The sequence below is a fragment of the Balaenoptera ricei genome, chromosome 5 (genome assembly GCF_028023285.1).
Source record: "Balaenoptera ricei isolate mBalRic1 chromosome 5, mBalRic1.hap2, whole genome shotgun sequence".
NCBI lineage: Eukaryota > Metazoa > Chordata > Mammalia > Artiodactyla > Balaenopteridae > Balaenoptera > Balaenoptera ricei.
The window spans coordinates 109,766,060-109,788,790 of record NC_082643.1 but is presented as its reverse complement, the minus strand read 5'-3'; the positions used below and the strand labels follow the sequence as shown (position 1 = coordinate 109,788,790).

The 22,731-nt window shown below is 34.2% G+C and overlaps 1 protein-coding gene across 4 annotated transcripts in view; it reads left to right on the top strand.

Moving 5' to 3' along the window:
- TBCK (TBC1 domain containing kinase) overlaps window positions 1–22,731 on the top strand; it is a 247,690-nt gene that overhangs the window by 124,838 nt on the left and 100,121 nt on the right. For all 4 annotated transcript variants that reach the window (XR_009503344.1, XR_009503343.1, XM_059923375.1 and 1 more), the window contains exons 21-22: window positions 93–129; window positions 1,127–1,288. Coding sequence is in view for 2 of the 4 variants with exons in the window: in XM_059923375.1 (XP_059779358.1) it covers window positions 93–129; window positions 1,127–1,288 (199 nt within the window). In the remaining 2 variants the exon portion in view is untranslated. The remainder of the gene's footprint in view (window positions 1–92; window positions 130–1,126; window positions 1,289–22,731) is intronic.

Genomic DNA, 22,731 nt, shown 5'->3' with positions numbered 1-22,731 from the left:
TTTTACCATTCAGTTTACTGGAAGTCATTCTAATTATCTCTTTTATTTCCTCTTTATCCATCCCCTGCATCCCTATCTTTTTCCACTCATAGCTCTATGCCATCCCTTGGTTTCTCACCATGTTTACTCGTAAGTATCATTTTCCCTTTTCTTTCAATATTGTATTAGCAAAAGAACAGCTCCATTCTTCCCCAGTATATTATAGTTACAATAATACTAAGCAGATTTAATTACATGAGCATCCTTATGTAATTCTAAGGTAATATAGTTGGGTAGAAATATTTTTCAATTGTTCTGACTACTAAATATCAAAAAGGTTGTTCTATAGGATGAAAACCTATCTGACATATCATGACATTCATAAAATCTCTGCCCTCTATTGAAAAATAAATTAATATTAACTGTAGTATTTACATAAAGTTTTGGAAGGCAACTGTTACAACCAAATCAGGCTCAATTTTTAGAGATTGTCTAATAACTAATACTTTTGTTATTTCCTATCCTAGAATTCCTCTAGAAATAAACAGTTTATGTGAATATGTAATACTTTAATCAGTTACAGATATTAATACAGTGGATATTCTGCTTAAATATGTACATATGATTAATGGAATACAATATTTGAAGTAGATCTGTATGTACTGGCCTGGAAAGATGTTCAGAGTATTGATAAATGAAAAAAAGAAAGTTTCAGAAAATAAAAAATTGCTAATCAGATTTTTTTACAGGAATTTTAAAAAGCAGTTTTTAGAGTGCATAATAGAAATGTAATGATACTGAATCTATAACAGTACTAAAATTCTTCTAAGTATATAAACTTGTGAGAATAATATGACCTGAAAATTCTAGGAAGAAACAGAATGAATGTAACAGCTATACCAAGATTGATAATGGTGGCTAGAAAATGTCATCTATTTGATCAATCTGATTATCAGTTTTTTAGGATGCCTTAGGAAGCAATAAATCTACAAAGCCAAATACGTATTTTATAAAAAACAGTTTGCCAGTATTTGTTCTTTAATAGTTTTGACCATAAGGGAATTACCATGTCTAGTAAAGTAGCTTGTTGTTGTTTTAATTTTTTTTTTTAATTTCAGTTAATTTATTTATATTTGTCATTTTACAGATGTATTTCCACTGCACAAAATTTTCCACCTCTGGGATACCTTATTGCTTGGGAATTCCTCCTTCCCATTCTGTATCGGAGTAGCAATTCTTCAGCAGCTGCGTGACCGGCTTTTGTCTAATGGCTTTAATGAGTGCATTCTTCTCTTCTCTGATTTACCAGGTATAGATATATATAAATGGAATTACTAAGTGAAATTTAATTATAGGATAATGAGACATTCTTATAACAATTTGCAAAAATAATCATACAAGCCTTCAGAATCTCTTCTGCTTGAGCCTCATCATCCGTCTCTGAATTATCTCTCTTGTATAGTACCTGTTCTGCTGGCCCAGCATTGTAGATGTAAAACAGGGTCATAATAGCTCACTATCATTTACTTTCATGTCAGTGATGCCATCAAAAAGGTAAAGGACAGGGCGGTGGGGGCGGGCGGGGTGACACATTTGCCTTGCTTAGGATAGGCCTATTTATCTCCAACTGATAGAGAGTAAATAAAGGCCACTTGGGAAGGAGTTTGAGAATCTAAGTTTATACAGAGATGTAATTCACATGGAACTTTGCTCTCTCCTATCCATAGCTGCTTGCTAACAGTTTGACAGTTTGAGGAAAGGAGAAACCCTGTCCTCTTGGGAGAGCAAGTCACACTCCAGGGAAATTCCATGTTGTACAATGCAAGATAGTAAGTCAAGCTATATATTGTATTCATAAGTGAGGAGCTTGTAAATTTGGGAGTTGAATGCTTAAGTGTAGAAATATTGAATGTAACTATGGTTTAAGCTTTGATGCTGTCACTGAAAAGATGAAAGTAATATGGTTACGTAGGATATAACAATCTGTGGAAGAAAAAACTAAACTACATTTTTGTGGAAACCAAAATGTTTTTCAAGTAGAAAAATTCTGCTTTCTTCAAATAGCATTTCATTGGCTCCAACCCTTCTATGTGTTTATTGCTGTTGTCCATATTTTCAGGCAGCCACAAGTGATTGCTGAAAATAAACACACTTAAAATTATCCAAGAGATAAATTTGTCTAAAAATCAAAGAATAAAAGAAAGGTACCTTAACACTATATATTTAATAAGTACTCTCAAAAGAAATAAGAAACCTGCTGCCTAGAAATAGAGACACAGATATAGAGAACAAACGTATGGACACCAAGGGGGGAAAGTGGCGGGGGGGTGGTGGTGGTGGTGGGATGAATTGGGAGATTGGGATTGACATGTATACACTAATATGTATAAAATAGGTAACTAATAAGAACCTGCTGTATAGAAACTAAATAAAATAAAATTCAAAAATTCAAAAAAAAACAAAAGCCAACTGTGAGGACTTACACTACAATAAACCTTCAAAGGGATACAAGCTTTCAGTTATAAGATGAATAAGTTCTGAGGATCTAAAAGACAACGTGGTGACAATAGTTAATAATACTGTATTGTATGCTTGAAATTTGCTAAGATAGTAAATCTTAAGCATTCTCACCACAAAACAAAAATAGTAACTATGTGAGGTGATAGCTGTATTAGGTAATGTGATTGTGATAATAATTCCACAAAGTATATGCATATCAAATCATCCTGTTGTACACTTTTTAAATATGTACAATTCTTTGTGTCAGTTATACCTCAATAACGCTGGAGGAAAAACTAAAAAAAAAAGAAAGAAAGAAAAGAAACCTGCTGCCTACCCCAGTTTTTATTTTTAGTGGATGATCTTCCTGTTGTTGAAAATCTTCATCCTTTTTGGGAAAATAATAACAAAAATTATTGGATTTATTTTAAAACTTCTACTTCCCCTTTCCCCACAAATTAAAAGTATTCACCATCAGCTTTCTAACTTATCAAACTTTAATTAAAGTTAATTATTTCTTGTATCAACAAATAGTAGTTTAGTTCTTATGTTTTTTTTTCTGGGAGATTCTTTATGAAAATCAAGTTCTCTCTCTTTTTTTCCTATTGGTGTTGAACAGTTACAAAAAAGCTAGTTTCGCAAACTACAAATACTGTCTGTACCGTGCAGATATTTTCCTGTTGTTTCTAAATTGCCAAAGTAAGCAGAGGATGATTGATTAGAATTAAAAGAATTTTTCTGGTCAGGTCTAAAAAATATATGTTACGAATGATGATTGTGCATTTTCAAGTAAAGTAAATTTAATACCTTTCCAATTTTGTGCATAAATATTCCAGTTATACACTGGTGAAGGAATCTGTTTTCATATTGTATAAGCAGATTAGTGGTAATTCTGCTTGTACATTAAAGTCATTATTTCTGAAATCAGAAAGTAAGAGTATGTTTGTTAGAACTGACTCATTGAAAAGGTAAACACTACTTACTTTTGAAAGTAGGATGCCTTCTATCGATGTGAATTGCATTGATCCTCACTGCCATCATTCTGGCTCTTCAGTTGCTTGGTCACTATATGATTCCAGTTGGGGAAGAAAAAAAGTTTATAAGAAAAATGTGACTTAAAAAAAAAGAAGGGTGGAGGGGTTCAATGTAAACTTTGCCTTTAAGTACACCTGTGTTTCCTTTTATTTTTAATCACGGTGCACTTATTTGAGATGTCTTTTCTAATTAGATCTAATAGATGTCTTTTTTCATCACGTTGAGCCCACTAACTGTACTTAATGCTTGAAGGAACTGGGAAGTGGTCATGGGAAGTCCTAAAAAGTGAATCCAGATTAATATACACACAAACACACTGATTGCGCCTTTTCTAAGCAAAATATTATGTGACATAAGCTTGGAACATGTTTGAAAGAAAGAAAAAACCATTTTTTAAGTCTACAAAATGAGAAGAGATAGGCTAACTCTATATTTCACCTTAATTCTTGAGATAGACTTTGTAGATAAAGATAGGTTAGGATTAAACATTAATTTGAATTTATTAAATATATTGTGCTTTACTGAAATCCCCACTTAACTGAGTTTAAAAGCATAAGTAAGCAATCAGAACAAATTTAACTAAATTCTTTGCTGAAGCAGATTAGCAAATTCACTGTTCAGAACATCTGTTGACAGTAATATGATGGAACCACCATCCAGTTGGTAACCTTGTAAACAAAATAACCTCGCTTTTTTTTTTTTAAGTTGTCCCTTTCTAGTTGTTTCTTTCTACAAAGAGGGTCCCAATAGGCTAGTGGTTAAGAGCATGGAATGTGGAGCCAGGTCACCTGGGTTTTAGATCCTAGCTCTACCCCTTACAGTTGTGTGACCTTAGGGACATGACTTAACCTCTTTGTATCTGTTTCCTTAACCCTGCTTATATGAAAATGATAATTGTACCTACCTAATAGGATTGTTGTGCTAAATAAATCAGTACAACTAAACAACTTAGAGCAGTGCCTGGCAAAGAGCAAGTGCTATGTAAGTGATTATTATTATTAATGTTATTACCATCATCATCATTATTATGATTTTCCTCACTTTTTCCTTTCTATCATGACTGCTTTCCTATTGGTAGAATAAATGAAGCAATCACCCCATTTGGCTTTTTCTATATATTATTGAGGTAGATATCAATCATATAGATTTCCTTATTAGCAAAAGCAATGGAGAATTACCTAAGAAGTCAAGTAAGCCTTCAATGTATATATATGTAGGTATATTATGACTAAGAAGAATATCTCTTTTCATTGCTCAGAGACAACACAGTATAGTAGATAGAGAGCACAGTCTTTGGAGTCAAGACATATGGGTTTGAGTCCTAATTGCACCACTCACTACCTGTGTGAATTGGGAAACTTTCAGTATGGTTCTGCCACTGAAAAGAGTGATCTGTAGATTGAAATAGATATGAGTTTACCTCCCAGCTCTGGCATATAGTAGCTGTGTGAACCTGGACAAGTTGTTAACCTCACTGGAAAGAGAATCCTATACATTATGAAAGTTTCAGTAAAATGCAGATAAAAATATCTGCTTTAGTGTTAGGGTGAGCATGAAAGATAATATGCATAATGTACCTGACACAAAACCTGGTACCAAATATGCATAACTATTTTTTAAAGTACATGTAGCATGTAATATTTTAAACATGCAAAGAATGTGTAACATTCAATCTTTGTAAGTTCCCTCTCCTTTCTTCCTCCTTTTCTTAACGTCGTACTAACCCTTTAGTTCTTGAAGAGAGAACACAGCAGAAAGGCATTATTATTTTTGCCAAAAACTGCTTCCAACTTCATTTCCCTTTAGTAAATGGTATAGTGTGATGTCACATTCCAAGGAAGTACAAGTGGTGCTAGAAAATTTTGCTGAAAGTTCTTGACATGTATTGGTATGTGTGTTATTTTAGTACTAAAGGAAATAACCATGAGAGCAGTCTATTTGGCATTTCTCATACAATCTCAAAATAGTGGTAGGGTATTTTGGAAGAAATACTGGGTTTTTCATAGCGCCATGCAACACTGGATGTTGGCCACAGTTTCCAAGGTTACCACCCTGTAAGCCCAACTATAGGATGAGGTCCGTCAGCCTTCAGCCTGCTCTCTGATATTATTCTGCTATAGTGCCCATCTGGCTGACTTAAAAATAAAATTTTTTTTGACGATACATCCAAGCAGTATTCAAGATGAGTATGATAATCTGAATAAAACCAAAATGGTAATAATTTTAGAGTGGATTTGTAATGGCTGAGATGTTTAAATGCTTTTTTGTTTTGTTGGTGTATTTTCTTTGTACAGTTGAAAATTAATTCAACATATTTATGTTATTATGGTTGAAATAAATTCTTATAATTCATATCTTTATACCTCTGAACATCTTCAAAGATAGGAATTTTTCAAAGTAGGAAAGAAGTTTTTCTTAGAGAACCTATACAAAGAAATTGGGAAATCTGTATGGAAGAACTCTTAATTTATTCTCAGAGATTAAAATAGTTACTTTACTGTTAAAAGAAAAAAATACGTACATATAAACTATTTTTGAAGGAAATACTGAGTATATTGAAGGGACTTGAGCATATGAAAAGTAAATCCATTTTGCAGGAAGAAATCAACAGTTGGCTGAAACATCTTAGTTGTGTGATGTATGTTTTATTACAGAAGCTTAATTAAAAGAAAACATTTTAAATAAAAATTTAAGGTGTTATCTCAATATTATCTACATACTTTACAATAGAATTCATTTTCAACACATACATGAAAAATACCAGTAGTATCTGTTATGTAGCACTTCACTAATTCCTCAAAAATATTGTATTAATATCTTAAGTAGCTAGGAAAGGGTACTTATCTATTCTGACTTAAAACAATTTTGTAATGCAGTCTTTATCATTATTTAGCATAGCATGGAATATTTCATGAAAACCATACATTTTTTGAGCCACGCAGTTATGTACCAGGTTGCCTAAGATCTATAATAAGAAATACAAACCATTTTTTTTCAAATAACAGGCAAATATATGAGACTGAGAGAAAAGTTATTAAAGTATTAAAAAGTAAGAGCTAGAGTATAGTACTAAAATATGCAAACTCTTTAAAGCCATGTCTTATTAGTTTTCTGTTTATCCCCAAGATGGAACTGGAAATCGATGAGAATGAGAGAGTGAGGAGGAAATTCAATTTAGTTTACGAAATCAGAGACTTTTAAGGTACTTTTGACAATCCCTGTGGTAGGAGAGTGGGAAAGAAGGTCAATGAGAAGTGATCTGGGTTTTCTGTTTTCCGTTCTTTTTCTTTTTTTTCTTTTTTTTGAATGGGGGTGGGGTTCAATGAACAGTTTCTTGCTTTCATTTAGGGATAAATATAAGTTAAATAGGGTTTTCATAATATAATGTAATCTCTCAATTGTAAACAGTGGCCCAGATTTTTAAAAACTGTAACACTTGAGCCAAGTATAACTGATTGTAGCCAGTAGGCTACTAATGACTCCTTTATTAAATAAATAGTTGTAATGGTGATAAGTGCTACAGAAAGCAATAGGAATTTATAACAGGACACTACCAAGTCTGAGGGAGGTAAAGAACCTTCTCTAAGAGAGTGATCTTAAAAGTAATAGCTGAAATTAATTGACATTGGAAAGTGAGAAGTGGAGAGAGGGGAGAATCTTCTAGATGGAGGGAAGAAAATGCTTGAAACCCCCCAAATAACTAAAGGAATTGGAGTGGTATACTTAGTGCAAAAGGGAAAGTGGTTAGAAAAGAGAATGGAGAGGTGGACAAAGTGGTCATGGAGGATCTTATAGGCCACGTTAGGGATATTTTAAAAATAAATTTGTAGAAGTATTTTCTTTCTTTTCATTGTTTTTGAAAGAATGAAAAAGTATCCCTGAAAAGAACATCAGGTCCCAAAATCGAATGCCATATTGATATTTGTGGAGCATTCTGGTCTCTGAACATTCCTTTCAAGGAGCTCTATCATGAGCAAAAAGCAAAGGATTCTTAACATAAGTGCTCCCAGTAGGTATCCATAATTCCTTTTTTCTGGCTTGTGGAGAGCTGACGAGGTGAAAAAGTAGAGCAATGGTAGTACCCAGTTATTCGGTGAAGGTTTTGTATTGTCAGCCCTCTAAGATTTGATACCATTTTACTTGAAGCTGAGAATCATAATTATTCACATTTTCTGCTTATAGCTACGTAATGTTAATGCATGTATATTTCTAAGCACATCTTCGCGGAATTACAAAAGGACAATCATAATGGAAATTAAATATGGAGATTTTAGCTATGGTCCTCCTCTTCCCACCACACCCATACAAATTACATGTTAACATTAAGATTTAGATGGAATATTAAATTCTTCTGAGTTTAAAATTGGTCAGGGATAGATGAAAGAGTAGTTAATGTGTTTTTATTAACATGATCGTATAATCAGTGAAATAAAAATCATGAAAATTTATTTTAAAAATCTCATTAGGTTATTATCACCTTGTTGGGGGGGAAATACTGCATTATTTTTGGGAAAAGGAGAAAATTTGAAAGCAGATGTTAGAATACATGACTTCCAAGCCAAAAATAAATGTTTATGAAAAACACAAAGCCAATAGAATGGGTCGTAAAGATTCAAATAGTGAGCTGAATCTCAGAAGCCAGAAGAATTCTTTTAACACTGATCTAGTTGTTGCTCTTGAAGCATACCACTAATTTTGCAGTATGTAAATAGTTTATAAAGTTAAAGGTCTGTCATGTGTTGGGAACTATAATGAAAAATAAGGTCAGGGTTGATCAGAATTTTCTACTTACCTTGAAAGTTGACAGTAGATTAGAGTACTAACACATCTTAAACCTGGTCTGGAGGTTTCAAGGCTCTTCTCCATAGGAAAGCAGTTTGTTTTATGATTGACAGGGATTCTACTTCCTGAATTTTTTTGAGTAGTACAGAAATTATCTTATAGTTTCAGTCAGTGATTAAACATACTTTGTTTCAAGATATCAATGATGGAATTTGTTTATATTTGTTTTATTATTGAGTGTTTATATGTGCCTTAGGTTTGCAAGACAAAAAAATAAACAGAACATTTTACACTTTCAAAGTATCTTAAAAGTAATCAACCTCAAAATCTTGGAAAGTTAGAAGTTATGTTTAAAATTTCCCTGTATATACTGCTGATGGATAATGCAAATAATAATGTAAGGACCAGAATGTGTATATATGTCTTACCTAAAATGACATTTAACATACATTGTTCCATATGTGATTTTTATTTTAATAATATAATAATACTCATGGGTCCCATTTCTTCTCCCTCCTCTACCTAGCCTTATATCTCTGCACAAAAGTGAAAGTACAGTTAACCCCTTGAACGATGTGGGGGTAGGGGCGCCTTTCCTCCCCACATTTGAAAATCCAGGTCTAATTTACAGTCAGCCCTCTGTGTACCAGTTCCTCTGTATTTGCGGTTCCTCCATACCCACTGTTGCTTCAGTATCTGCGGTTCTGCATTCACAGATTCAACCAACCGTGGATTGTGTAGTACTGTGATATTTACTATTGAAAAATATCCATGTATAAGTGGACCTGTGCAATTCAAAGCCCATGTTGTTCAGGGGTCAGCTGTAATCTGATGTGCTGCCTATCTTAAATGGTGATCTTCAACAGAATAGAAAATAACGTCTTACTACATGTCTCCTCCAAGTGTGAGTGTGCTGAGTCAAAACAAATAAAATAAAAAACAAGCTAATAAACTAGATTAGAGAAAAAGAAGAGAGAGAATATACCAATGTGTTTATAGACTAGTTAGTCAGTGTTATGTAACATAGAGGAAATAACTAGAGTTTTATTTTAAGAAACTACATTGGATTACCTTGAAAAATGTAAACCATTTCAATCCTTCAGTACAAGCCTGTATCAGTCATAAGAAAAATGCTTATTGAACTTGAACACAAGGTTCTGTTGCCAAAAAAATCAGATTTCCAGTTTTGTTTTGGATTCACTATTAAGTGTAAAAGAAAAAGAGAAAATGATTTTAACTGCTGATCTGGTGCTAAATCTTGCAAGCTGCTGCATTGTTCTTTTTTCTGAAGTGATCTGTGTGCCATTATCAACACCAGCTGTTTTGCATCATAGTATCTACCTACTCAACTGCTAAATGATAAAGACAATTATGTTAAGAATAGAAAACAGTTTAAGTATCCATATATCAGTAATGCTGATTGCATTTCCAACTTTTTGTCACTTCATTGTAGGCATTAAGCATCAGAGATGATAGATGCTTAGTAAAATGTGCCAGTAAGTGCATGCACATATCATGGATTTGAAAGGCTGAGTGAATTAAAGTAGTAGCCCAGTAACATTGTACCATCCTTTCCCCTTAGACTGCGTAAGCAAGATTGTGTTTTTAAATATAGTTAGTCATTCATTCAACAAATATTTAAGTGTATGTGTATATAATATGTATATGTATGTATGTGCATAATTAATAATTAATCTTACTACTGGTTTATCATTCCTGTACTGGCCCAGAGCATTCATGCCTAATTATTTAAAGGTGATCCAATGGTACCCTGTAACTATGACTAACACATCTAATTTGAATTATATTAATTACATATAGTATTACCTCCTGGTTCCATTAAGTCACCTGACTAGCTTGTGCATTAGTTCTTCAATTTTTCAGTGAGGAAATTCAACTTCCCTCTCAGAATTGCTCTGTAAAATCAATAGGATTTGGAATCCAGTGGAATGTTAGGTGTGTAAATGTATTCATACATCTTAACTGAGGTAGGAAGTGGGGGCAAGCTAGGGATGAGTGAGTGGGCCTGGTACTAGAAAAGATAGTAACGTTCTAGCTGTGTGTTTAAGATGTTTATGGGACACCTAGATGAAAAACTGAGGCACTGATAGGGATTTTGAGTGACAAAAAGACAAGTATAATTTAAGGTTAGTCAGAGACTAAAATTTCCTCTGGTATCCTTTTTTTGTCTCCCCTGTTATCTTTGGGTTTTCCTAAAGACTCCTTAAGTAAGGTCTGAGACATGCAGTTCTTTTGGTTGTGTTCCCCTGTTATTATACAGGAGCCCTATTGATGTGTAGGGAAGGGGAAGTGTTCTATATTCCTATAATTAGGTCTCAGTCTTTCATTGAGCCTGTGCCCCAGGCTGTGACCTTCACAAGTGCTTCCTCTTGCCGGGGAGAGGGGGAGAAATGGACCCTTAGGTGAGTCAGGAAGGCTGGAGGGGCTGGAGTTAGATATTTTCCTTCCCCCAGGTCACTTAGGCTCTGGTGAAATAGTTTCCTCTGAGGGCAGGCCTTTTAAGGAGGACAAAATTATCTGGGCATATTTTCCATGGCTGCTTTTCCCTGCTCCCTGCCAGAAGCACAGGGAAATTTTTTGTGATCTTCATGATGTTTAAAGCATGAATTGAACTAAGAATTTGAAAAGGACCACATAACAAGGATACGTCATCCAAAAATATTATATAGATTAATAATAGCGTCAGTAAGGCTAAACCCCAGTATATGTGGGCTTATGAAAAATACCACATTTAGAACAAAAGGCAAGGCAAGGGGAGACTTACTTTTGGGAAACATTCAATAATATTTATCAATGAGACTCATCAACTTTGCTTTAGTAGTTTTGAGCTGAGAAGCACCTAAAGTGGATGAATTGGTTGTCAGGAAATTTTGACCACTTTCTGTGAGACCTTAGGATAGGTAAGTTTATTCATTCAACACTTGTTTAATAAACACAATTATATGACAGACACAGTACTGTGCACCAGAGCCATAAAGATAAGACATAGTACCAGCCCTGTAGGAGGATGGGAAGAAGGCATTGGAGGCTTAGAAAACAGCATAAGGATGACACGGATGTGTGTGACTGCATGACCATCATAATTTAAGTGGGATGCTAATAGAGTGACTAGAGGGTAGGATGAGAGATAACTAGAGTGGATGGGCTGGGGAAATACTGCTGATGGTGGTGATAGTGATTGGTGAAAAGACAGAGTCCTGATTTTGAGGACCTTGCATGACATGCTGAGGAATTTGGATTTTATTCTATATGCAATTAGAAAGTGTTAAACAGAAAAATGACATCAGATTTATATTTTAGGAAAAATGATTCTAGGTGTAGTGTGAAAAATGGATTGAACACTTCTAAAATGCTATAATTCTAAGTAGTGGAAAGAGAGCAGCTGGCCAGGGATAAGTTCAAGAATATGGTAAAGTAGTATCTATTGAAATTTAGATCTTTACCAAAATAATTTACATGACAAAGTCCCGAGAGAACTTTCAGACGCTATCTCTCTTTAGCACCTGTAAAATCTTAGTAAGTTGGTCTCCCACTGCAGATTTCTTCTGTTTGAGAATCTCTTTATCTACTAATAACATTCTATCCGTATGTTCCTTGAACTGCATTTGATACTCATTGCAAATAATCTTAAAATGTGGATCAGTGAGTTATTCAAGATTATTGGGTGTTTCTTTAGAAGGCTGTAATATACTTCATCTCAGTACATTAAATGGTGATAGAGGTGCTATCAACCTGAGGATATCATGGGATACTGTCCTTACAATTTACCTTTTGGAGAATGCTTCATACTGTATATAGTTTATTCCATTAACCTTGTTTTCTGTTAGTAAGATAAGCATTCTTACAGTTTTCTGTCTTTTCAACAGTGAACATTCTACTGTATTATTGTTGGCATGTTTTCATGTCATAGACCGTCAATACCTAGAATGCTTCTCACCTTCTTTTTATAAATAAACTCTTTGTGTCAAAAAAAGAAGTCATTGTTGAGACAGGTAGATTAACTGGTTGCAGATCACCCTTATTGTCTTGGATGTTAAAGAAATTATTCAAATGTTCTAAAATTTTTAATAGTATAATAAATGATTCTGTGTAATTGAACAATTAATATATAACCCCAAATCTAGCCTCTACATTCTGATCCAACTGAAAATTTCACATACACAGACACACACACACACACAACTTTATAGGAAAAGAAGATGCACAAACCTTGTGCTTTCTTTTTTTGTATGTTTCTCTCAATATTTAAACATGTTTTTAATTAAAATAAGATTTACAGATGAACATACAGGGCTTAATGAGCAATTCTGCATCTTTGACAGTTATAAACATCCATGTAACCAACACTCTCAATCAAGATATAGAATATTTGCATTGCCCCAGACAATTCTCTCATCTCACCACCCTCCTAGTCAATGACCACTCCCCCATTACCAGCCATTGTTCTGACTGTAAAAGCAACAGCTTTTAGAGACTACAGTGTGTTGGCTGTGTACCAAGTCTGGCGTGGGGAGGGCAGCATTCCCTCATGAGGCCTGCTAGGTAAAGGCATTGAAATTGCCCATGGTTGAGCCTGAAAAATCATGTATAGATTTTTGTCTAGCAGCCAGACTCCTCAGATAATGTATCCTCTCTAAGATATGTTTGCCTACTTCAATTTCATTAAGATACTCTCTTATGTTCTCTTCTGGAAGCTTTATTATTATAATTTTTATGTTTTGGTCTATGATACCATTGATTTCATTATATAGTATGAGTTTGAGGTTGAATTCCATTTTTTGTGCGATTTATTTATTCAATTATTTCAGCTCCTTTTGTTGATAAGGCTCTCCTTTTCCTATTAAAGTGCCCTGCTCCTAATTTCTGTCAAAAAATCTACAACAAAACTTATGGTAGTTTGATTGGAATTGCTTCAAACTATAGATCAGATTTAGGCAGAATTGCAGTTTTATCAATATCGAATCTTCCAATCCATGAACATGGTATATCTGCATTTATTTAGCTCTTCTTTAATTTCCCTCAGCAATGTTTGTAGTTTTCAGTATAATATTTTGCTTATTCTTTGTTAAATTTATTCTTAGATATTTTGTGCTTTTGATTCTACTTTATATCAAATTTTAAAATTTATTTTCCAATTATTTGTCAATAGTACATAGAAATTCAATTGATTTTTCTACCACTATCCTTCCATCTGCTAAATCCATTTACTAGTTCTTATAGTTCTGTAGATTCCTTAGATTTTTTTTTTCTAAATATAAACAACCAATTGTCTGAGAATAAAGACAGTTTTATTTCTTCCTTTCTAATTCTTATGCCTTTCTGTTATTTTTCTTATTTTATTGCACTGACTAGGACCTTCAATACATGTTGAATAACATTGGTGGAAACAGACATTCTTACCTTGCTCCCATTCTTAGGAGAAAAAAAAATGATATTTCACTAATAAGTTTGATGTTAGCTCTAGATTTTTCATAATACCCTTATCAGATTGAGGAAGTTCACTTCTTTTCCTTGTTTGCTAAGAGTGTTTATAATGAATGGGTATTGAATTATGTCACATTTCTTCGGCATCTATTATGATAATCATATGGTGTTTCTCCTTAATTATGTTAAGTTGGAAAATTACATTAATTGATATTCAGTTGTTAAACCAACCTTGGATTCCTGCGTGTGACATAATAAGAACTACATATCTGGGGGTGGTTTTTATTCTTTTTTTAATTTTTGAATTTTATTTTTTTTTATACAGCAGGTTCTTACTAGTTATCTGTTTTATACATATTAGTGTATATATGTCAATCCCAATCTCCCAGTGCATCCCACCACCACCCCTGCCCACTTTTCCCCCTTGGTGTCTGTACCGTTGTTCTCTACATCTGTGTCTCTATTTCTGCCTTGCAAACTGGTTCACCTCTACTATATTTCTACATTCCACATATATGCGTTAATATATGATATTTGCTTTTCTCTTTCTGACTTGCTTCAGTCTGTATGACAGTTTCTAGGTCCATCCATGTCTCGACAAATGACCCAATTTCCTTCCTTTTTATGACTGAATAGTATTCCATTGTGTATATGTACCACATCTTCTTGATCCATTCGTCTGTTGATGGGCATTTAGGTTGCTCCCATGACCTGGCTATTGTAGATAGTGCTGCAGTAAACATTGGGGTGCATGTGTCTTTTTGAATTATGGTTTTCTCTGTGTATATGCCCAGTAGTGGGATTGCTGGATCATATGGTAATTCTATTTTTAGTTTTTTAAGGAACCTCCATACTGTTCTCCATAGTGGCTGTATCAATTTATATTCCCACCAACAGTGCAAGAGGGTTCCCTTTTCTCCACACCCTCTCCAGCATTTGTTGTTTGTAGATTTTCTGATGATGCCCATTCTAACCAGTGTGAGCTGATCCCTTGTTGTAGTTTTAATTTGCATTTCTCTAATAATTAGTGATGTTGAGCATCTTTTCATGTGCCTCTTGGCCATCTGTATGTCTTCTTTGGAGAAATGTTTATTTAGATCTTCTGCCCATTTTCTGATTCGGTTGTTTGTTTTATTAATATTGAGCTGCATGAGCTGTTTATATATTTTGGAGGTCAATCCTTTGTCCGTTGGTTCGTTTGCAAATATTTTCTCCCATTCTGAGGGTTGTCTTTTCGTCTTGTTTATAGTTTCCTTCGCTGTGCAAACGCTTTTAAGTTTCATTAGGTCCCATTTGTTTATTTTTGTTTTTATTTCCATTTCTCTAGGAGATGGGTGAAAAAGGGTCTTGCTGTGATTTATGTCAAAGAGTATTCTTCCTATGTTTTCCTGTAAGTTTTATAGTGTCCAGTCTTATATTTAAGTCTTTAATCCATTTTGAGTTTACTTTTGTGTATGGCTTTAGGGAGTGTTCTAATTGCATTCTTGTACATGTAGCTGTCCAGTTTTCCCAGCACCACTTATTGAAGAGACTGTCTTTTCTCCATTGTACATCCTTGCCTCCTTTGTCATAGATTAGTTGACCATAGGTGTGTGGGTTTACCTCTGGGCTTTCTATCCTGTTCCATTGATGTGTATTTCTGTTTTTATGCCAGTACCATATTGTCTTGAATTATGATAGCTTTGTAGTATAGTCTGAAGTCCAGGAGTCTTATTCCTCCAGCTCCATTTTTTCCCTCAAGTTTGCTATGGCTATTCAGGGTCTTTTGTGTCTCCATACAAATTTTAAGATTTTTTTTGTTCTACTTCTCTAAAAAATGCCATTGGTAATTTGATAAGGGTTCCATTGAATCTGTAGATTGCTTTAGGTAGTATAGTCATTTTCACAATACTGATTCTTCCAATCCAAGAACATGGTATATCTCTCCATCTGTTTGTGTCACCTTTGATTTCTTTCATCTGTGTCTTATAGTTTTCTGAGTACAGGTCTTTTACCTCCTTAGGTAGGTTTACTCCTAGGTATTTTATTCTTTTTGTTGCAGTGGTGAATGGGATTGTTCGCTTAATTTCTCTTTCTGATCTTTTGTTGTTAGTGTATAGGAATGCAAGAGATTTCTGTGTGTTAATTTTGTATCCTGCAACTTTACCAAATTCATTGATTATCTCCAGTAGTTTTCTGGTGGCATCTCTAGCATTGTCTATGTATAGTATCATGTCATCTGCAAAAGTGACAGTTTTACTTCTTTTCCAATTTGTATTACTTTTATTTCTTTTTCTTCTCTGATTGCCGTGGCTAGGACTTCCAAAACTATGTTGAATAATAGTGGTGAGAGTGGACATCCTTGTCTCGTTCCTGATCTTAGAGGAAATGCTTGCAGTTTTACACCATTGAGAATGATGTTTGCTATGAGTTTGTCATATATGGCCTTTATTATGTTGAGGTAGGTTCCCTCTGTGCCCACGTTCTGGAGAGTTTTTATCAAAAATGGGTGTTGAATTTTGTCAAAACCTTTTCTGCGTCTGTTGAGATGATCATATGGTTTTTATTCTTCAATTTGTTAGTATGGTGTACCACATTGGTTGATTTGAGTATATTGAAGAATCCTTGCATCCCTGAGATAAATCCCACTTGATCATGGTGTATGATCCTTTTAATGTGTTGTTAGATTCTGTTTGTTAGTATTTTGTTGGGGATTTTTGCATCTATATTCATCAGTGATATTGGTCTGTAATTTCCTTTTTTGTATCTCTTTCTGGTTTTGATATCAGGGTGATGGTGGCCTCATAGAATGAGTTTGGGGTGTTCCTCCCTCTGCAATTTTTTGGAAGAGTTTGAGAAGGATGGGTGCTAGCTCTTCTCTAAATGTTTGATAAAATTCACCTGTGAAGCCATCTGGTCCTGGGCTTTTGTTTGTTGGAAGATTTTAAATCACAGTTTCAATTTCAGTGCTTGTGATTGGTCTGTTCATATTTTCTATTTCTTCCTGGTTCAGTCTTGGAAGGTTATACCTTTCTAAGAATTTGTCCATTTCTTCCAGGTTGTCCATTTTATTGTCTTAGAGTTGTTTGTAGTAGTTTCTTAGGATGCTTTGTCTTTCTGCAGTGTCCATTGTAACTTTTCCTTTCTCATTTATAATTTTATTGATTTGAGTCCTCTCCCTCTTTTTCTTAATGAGTCTGGCTAATGGTTTATCAATTTTATCTTCTCAAAGAAACATCTTTTAGTTTTATTGATCTTTGCTGTTGTTTTCTTTGTTTCTATTTCATTTATTTCTGCTCTGATCTCTATGATTTCTTTCCTTCTACTAACTTTGGGTTTTGTTTGTTCTTCTTTCTCTAGTTCCTTTAGGTGTAAGTTTATATTGTTTATTTGATTTTTTTTTCTTGAGGTAGGATTGTATTGCTACAAATTTCCCTCTTAGAACTGCTTTTGCTGCATCCCATAGGTTTTGGATCATTGTGTTTTCATTGTCATTTGTCTCTAGGTACTTTTTGATTTTCTCTTTGATTTCTTCAATGATCTCTTGATTATTTAGTAACGTATTGTTTAGCCTGCATGTGTTTGTGTTTTTCACGTTTTTTTCCTGGAAATTGATTTCTAATCTAATAGCATTGTGGTCAGAAAAGATGCTTGATATGATTTCAGTTTTCTTAAATTTACCAAGGCTTGATTTGTGACCCAAGATGTGATCTATCCTGGAGAATGTTCCGTGTGCACTTGAGAAGAAAGTGTAATCTGCTGTTTTTTGATGGAATGTCCTATAAATATCAATTAAATCTGTTTGGTCTATTGTGTCATTTAAAGCTTCTGTTTCCGTATTACTTTTCAGTCTGGATGATCTTTCCATTGGTGTAAGTGAGGTGTTAAAGTCCCCCACTATTACTGTGTTACTGTTGATTTCCTCCTTTATAGCTGTTAGCAGTTGCGTTATGTATTGTGGTGCTCCTATGTTGGGTGCATATATATTTATAATTGATATATCCTCTTGGATTGATCCCTTGATCATTATGTAGTGTCCTTCCTTATCTCTGTAACAGTCTTCATTTTAAAGTCTATTTTATCTGTTACGAGTATTGCTACTCCCCCTTTCTTTTGATTTCCTTTTGCGTGGAATATCTTTTTCCATCCCTTCACTTTCATCTGTATGTGTCCCTAGGTCTGAAGTGCGTCTCTTGTAGACAGCATATAGATGGGTCTTGTTTTTGTATCCATTCAGTGAGCCTGTGTCTTTTGGTTGGAGCATTTAATCCATTCCCATTTAAGGTAATTATTGCTATGTATGTTCCTATTACCATTTTCTTAATTGTTTTGGGTTTGTTTTTGTACGTCCTTTTCTTCTCTTGTGTTTCCCACTTAGAGAAGTTCCTTTAGCATTTGTTGTAGAGCTGGTTTGCTGGTGCTGAATTTTCTTAGCTTTTGCTTGTCTGTAAAGCTTTTGATTTCTCCATTGAATCTGAATTAGATCCTTGCTGGGTAACGTAATCTTAGTTGTAGGTTCTTCCCTTCATCACTTTAAGTATATCATGCCACTCCCTTCTGGCTTTAGAGTTTCTGCTGAGAAATCAGCTGTTAACCTTATGGGAGTTCCCTTGTATGTTATTTGTCATTTTTCCCTTGTTGCTTTCAATAATTTTTCTTTGTCTTTAATTTTTGTCAATTTGATTACTGTGTGTCTCAGTGTGTTTCTCCTTGAGTTTATCCTGCCTGGGACTCTCTGCGCTTCTGGGACTTGGGTGGCTGTTTCCTTTCCCATGTTACAGACCTTCTCGACTATAGTGTCTTCAAATATTTTCTTGGGTTCTTTCTCTCTCTCTTCTCCTTCTGGGACCCCTATAATGCGAATGTTGGTGCATTTAATGTTGTCCCAGAGGTCTCTTTGGCTGTCTTCATTTCTTTTCATTCTTTTTTCTTTATTCTGTTCTGTGAGAATGAATTCCACCATTCTGTCTTCCAGGTCACTTATTCGTTCTTCTGCCTCAGTTATTCTGCTATTGATTCCTTCTAGTGTATTTTTCATTTCAGTTATTGTATTGTTCATCTCTGTTTTTTTGTTCTTTAATTCTTCTAGGTGTTTGTTCTTTAATTCTTCTAGGTCTTTGGTAAACATTTCTTGCATCTTTTCGATCTTTGCCTCCATTCTTTTTCTGAGGTCCTGGAGCATCTTCACTATCATTATTTTGAATTCTTTTTCTGGAAGGTTGCCTATCTCCACTTCATTTAGTTGTTTTTCTTGCGTTTTATCTTGTTCCTTCATCTTGTGCATAGTCCTCTGCCTTTTCATTTTGTCTATCTTTCTGTGAATATGGTTTTCGTTCCACATGCTGCAGAATTGTAGTTCTTCTTGCTTCTGCTGTCTGCCCTCTGGTAGATGAGGCTATCTAAGAGGCTTCTATATCTGGTTTTATATATCTGTTTTCTGCCTTTGTTTCTGACACAAATTTCCTAAATCCCTTAGAATTTCCTGGGTGATAGGAGCACCTTTTGTTCTAATGAGATGACTCTTGATGGGCTCCCTGAGAGCTTCAGTATGAGGATGGGTAATAAATCAAAGTTTGGAACTTTCAATTCCACCCCCTATCCTCCTGGGAGGGGAGAGAGGCTGGAGATTGAGTTAATAATTACTCCTGGGTATGTGATGAAGCCTCTATAAAAATAACTAAGCTAAAAGGTTTAGAGAGCTTCTGGTTTGGTGAACACATCCATATGCTGCGAGGTTCGCCTCATCCCTGAGGATAGAAGCTCCTGCACTCAGGATCTTTCTGAACATTGCCCTCTGTACCTCTTCATCTGGCTGTTTATTTGTATCCTTTATAATAAACTCATAAAGGTAAGTAAAGTGTTTCCTTGAGTTCTGTGGGTTGTCATAGCAAATTATCAAACCTGAGAAGGGAATTGTCAACTCTCAATTTATAGCCAGTTGATCAGAAGTACAGATGACATCCTTGGAGTTGTTACTGGCATCTGAAATGGAGGCAGTCTTGTGAGATTGAGCCCTTAACCTGCAGGGTCTGTGCTAATTTACCAAGTAATTGGTGTCAGAACTGAATTGAATTGTAGGATGCTCATTTGGTATCCAGAGAGTTGGAGAATTGTTTGTTTGGTGTGAGGAAACACCCTACACATTTGATGTCAGAAGTGTTGTGAATAGAAAAACAGTTTACCTTTCTGGGTTAATCCCTAGGATATACCTTTGTGTATTAGTTTTCTATTGCTGCTGTAACTAATCACCACAAAGTGGCTTAAAACAGGACATATTTATTATCTTATACTTCTGGAGACCAGAAGTCCAAAATCATCCTTACTGGGCTAAAGTCAAGGTGTCAGCAGGGCTGGTTCCTTCTAGAGGCTCTGAGGGGACAATCCGTTTCCTTTTTTGCCAACTTCTAGGGACCACCTGCATTCTTTTGTCTGTGCCCCTCCTCCATCTTTAAAGCCAGCTACATAGTATTGTCACATCTCTTTCTACTCTCTCTGAACTGCTGCTCCTTCTTACACAATTACTTATAATTACATCAGGCCCAGCTGGATAATTCAGCATGATCTCCCCATCTCAAGATCCTTAACTTAATCACATTTTCAAGGTTCTTTTGCCATATGAGGTAACATTCATAGGTTTTGAGGCTTAAGATATTTACGTCTTTTGGGGGGGCATTTTTCAGCCTACGACACGTAACTAACATTTTATTAAGGATTTTATGTCTGTGTGCATGAGATACTGGTTTTGAATTTCCTTATAATATCTTTCTCAGATTTTGGTATCAGGATTATACTGGGTTGTATGAGGGTTATTTAAGGTTATACTCTTAAAACAAGTTGGGAGTATTCACTTTTCTTCTCTCTTCATAATAAATCTGTGTAAGATTGTTGGAAATTCTTCTTTAAATATTTGATAAATTTTACCAGTGAAACCATATCGACCTGGAGTTTCCTTTGTGGGAATGTTTTAATTAAGAATTAATTTCTGTAAAGATAGGTGACTACACAGATTGCCTATTTCTTCTTGTGTCAAATTGTGGTTCTGGTAAATTGCATTTTCCAAGGAGTTTGTATATTTTATCTACTTTCAAATTTATTTGCATAGAGTTGTTCATAATATTGCTTGGTATCCTTTTAATGTTTGATGCATCTGTAGTGATATCTCCTTTGTTTCCTGATATTGATAATTTGCTTTTTTCTCGTCTTGATATTCTTGCTAGGGTTTATCAATTTCACCAATATTTCTGTTTTTCTTTCTCTTCTTTTTTTTTTTTTTTGTCTTTTATTTCCTTTCATCTACTCTTTGGATTTAGTGTACTGTCTTTTTCTTGCTGCTTAAGGACCAAACTTAGATCATTGAATTATAACTTTCATCTTTTCTAATATAAGTGCCTCTGAGAACTTCTTTAGCTACATTTGACAAATTTTGTTATGCTGTATTTTCAGTATTATTGTTTCAAAAATATTTAATAATTTCCCTTGTGACTTTTATGGTCAAAATTTTCATTTAAAAAACTTGTTGAAACTTACTTTATGTAAGCTGATTGTCTATCTTATTAAATGTTCCACATGCACATTAAAACAATGTAGTTTTTAAGTGTAGTGCTGTATAAATGTCAGATAGGTCAACAGTAATGTTTCAGTCTTCTTTATCCTTACTGGGCTTTTCCCCTCTTTGTCCTGTAAATTATAGGAGGGAGGTATTAAGCTCCTTAACTATGACTGTGGATTTGTCTATTTCAACCTTAATGCTATCAGCTTTTGCTTTTATATTTTGAAGCTCTCTTAAGGAATGCCTATAAACTTAGCATTGTTATGTCATCTTGAATTGAGTCTATTATCATTATGAAATGTGCTTCTTTATCTCAGTAATACTCCTCATCTTGGACTCTGCTTTTTCTGATATTAGTATAATCACATGAGCTTTCTTATGCTTAGTCCTTATATGGTATCTTTTCTATATTTTCAACCTATAATTTTAATTTTAAAACTTTATATATATATATATATATATATATATATATATATATATACACACACACACACACACATATACTGTGGCTTTAAACTTAAATATTGTATATTTAAAATTTATCATGTTCAGACTTATAATTGTCTAGACATATGTTAGACATAATTTAGGCATATAATGTTTCTTGCTCTGTTTACTCGGTCTGAAATTTATTTCCTTTTAAATAGAATATTCAGTCCATTTGCTTTTGATATGTTTATTCATATGGTTGGGTTTATTTCTAGTTGTTGCATCTGCTCTGTGTTTCTCTTCTTCCTTTTCTGACTTCTTTGAGTTGATTAAATAGTTTTAACATTTCATCTTAATACCTTTATTGACTTTTAGTTTTGCCTTTTGAATTATCTTTTAGTTATTGCTCTACTGTCTATGATCTATGTCTTAACTTATCACACTTTACATAGAGTTCATATTGTACAACTTTATGGAAAATGTAAGAACTTTGCAACAGTGTTATTCCATTTACCTGCCATATATTGTACTGTTTTTGCTATGTATTTTACATCTCCAGTTGTAATAAACTCCACAATGTAATATTATTATTTGGGATTTAAATAGCTAATTGCCTTTTAAACATCTTAAGAGAAGCAAAAAGATAGATTTTTATGTTAATATTTACCACCATATTTCCCATTATCATTGCTCTTCATTCCTTCCTTTAGACTTGTGTTTCCTCTTTAGTTTTGGTTTTTAGCAGGTTGACTGTGTTGTGCTCCAGTGCAGGGCTCTCTGTATTTATCTTGATTTTAAGACCTATCAGTAGATTTCAAATAATGTACTTTTCTCTTCTAGTATTTCAGTTTGGCTCTTTTGTGTTGTTTGCATTTCCCTGTCCATTCCCTTTGACTGTATTTTCCTTTAAGAACTTGAACATATTTATAGTAATTATTTTAAAGTCCTTGTCTGCTAATTCCAATTCTGGATTATCTTGTAGGACTGTTTCTATGGACTCTGTTTCTCTTGATAATAGGTGACATTTTTCTGCT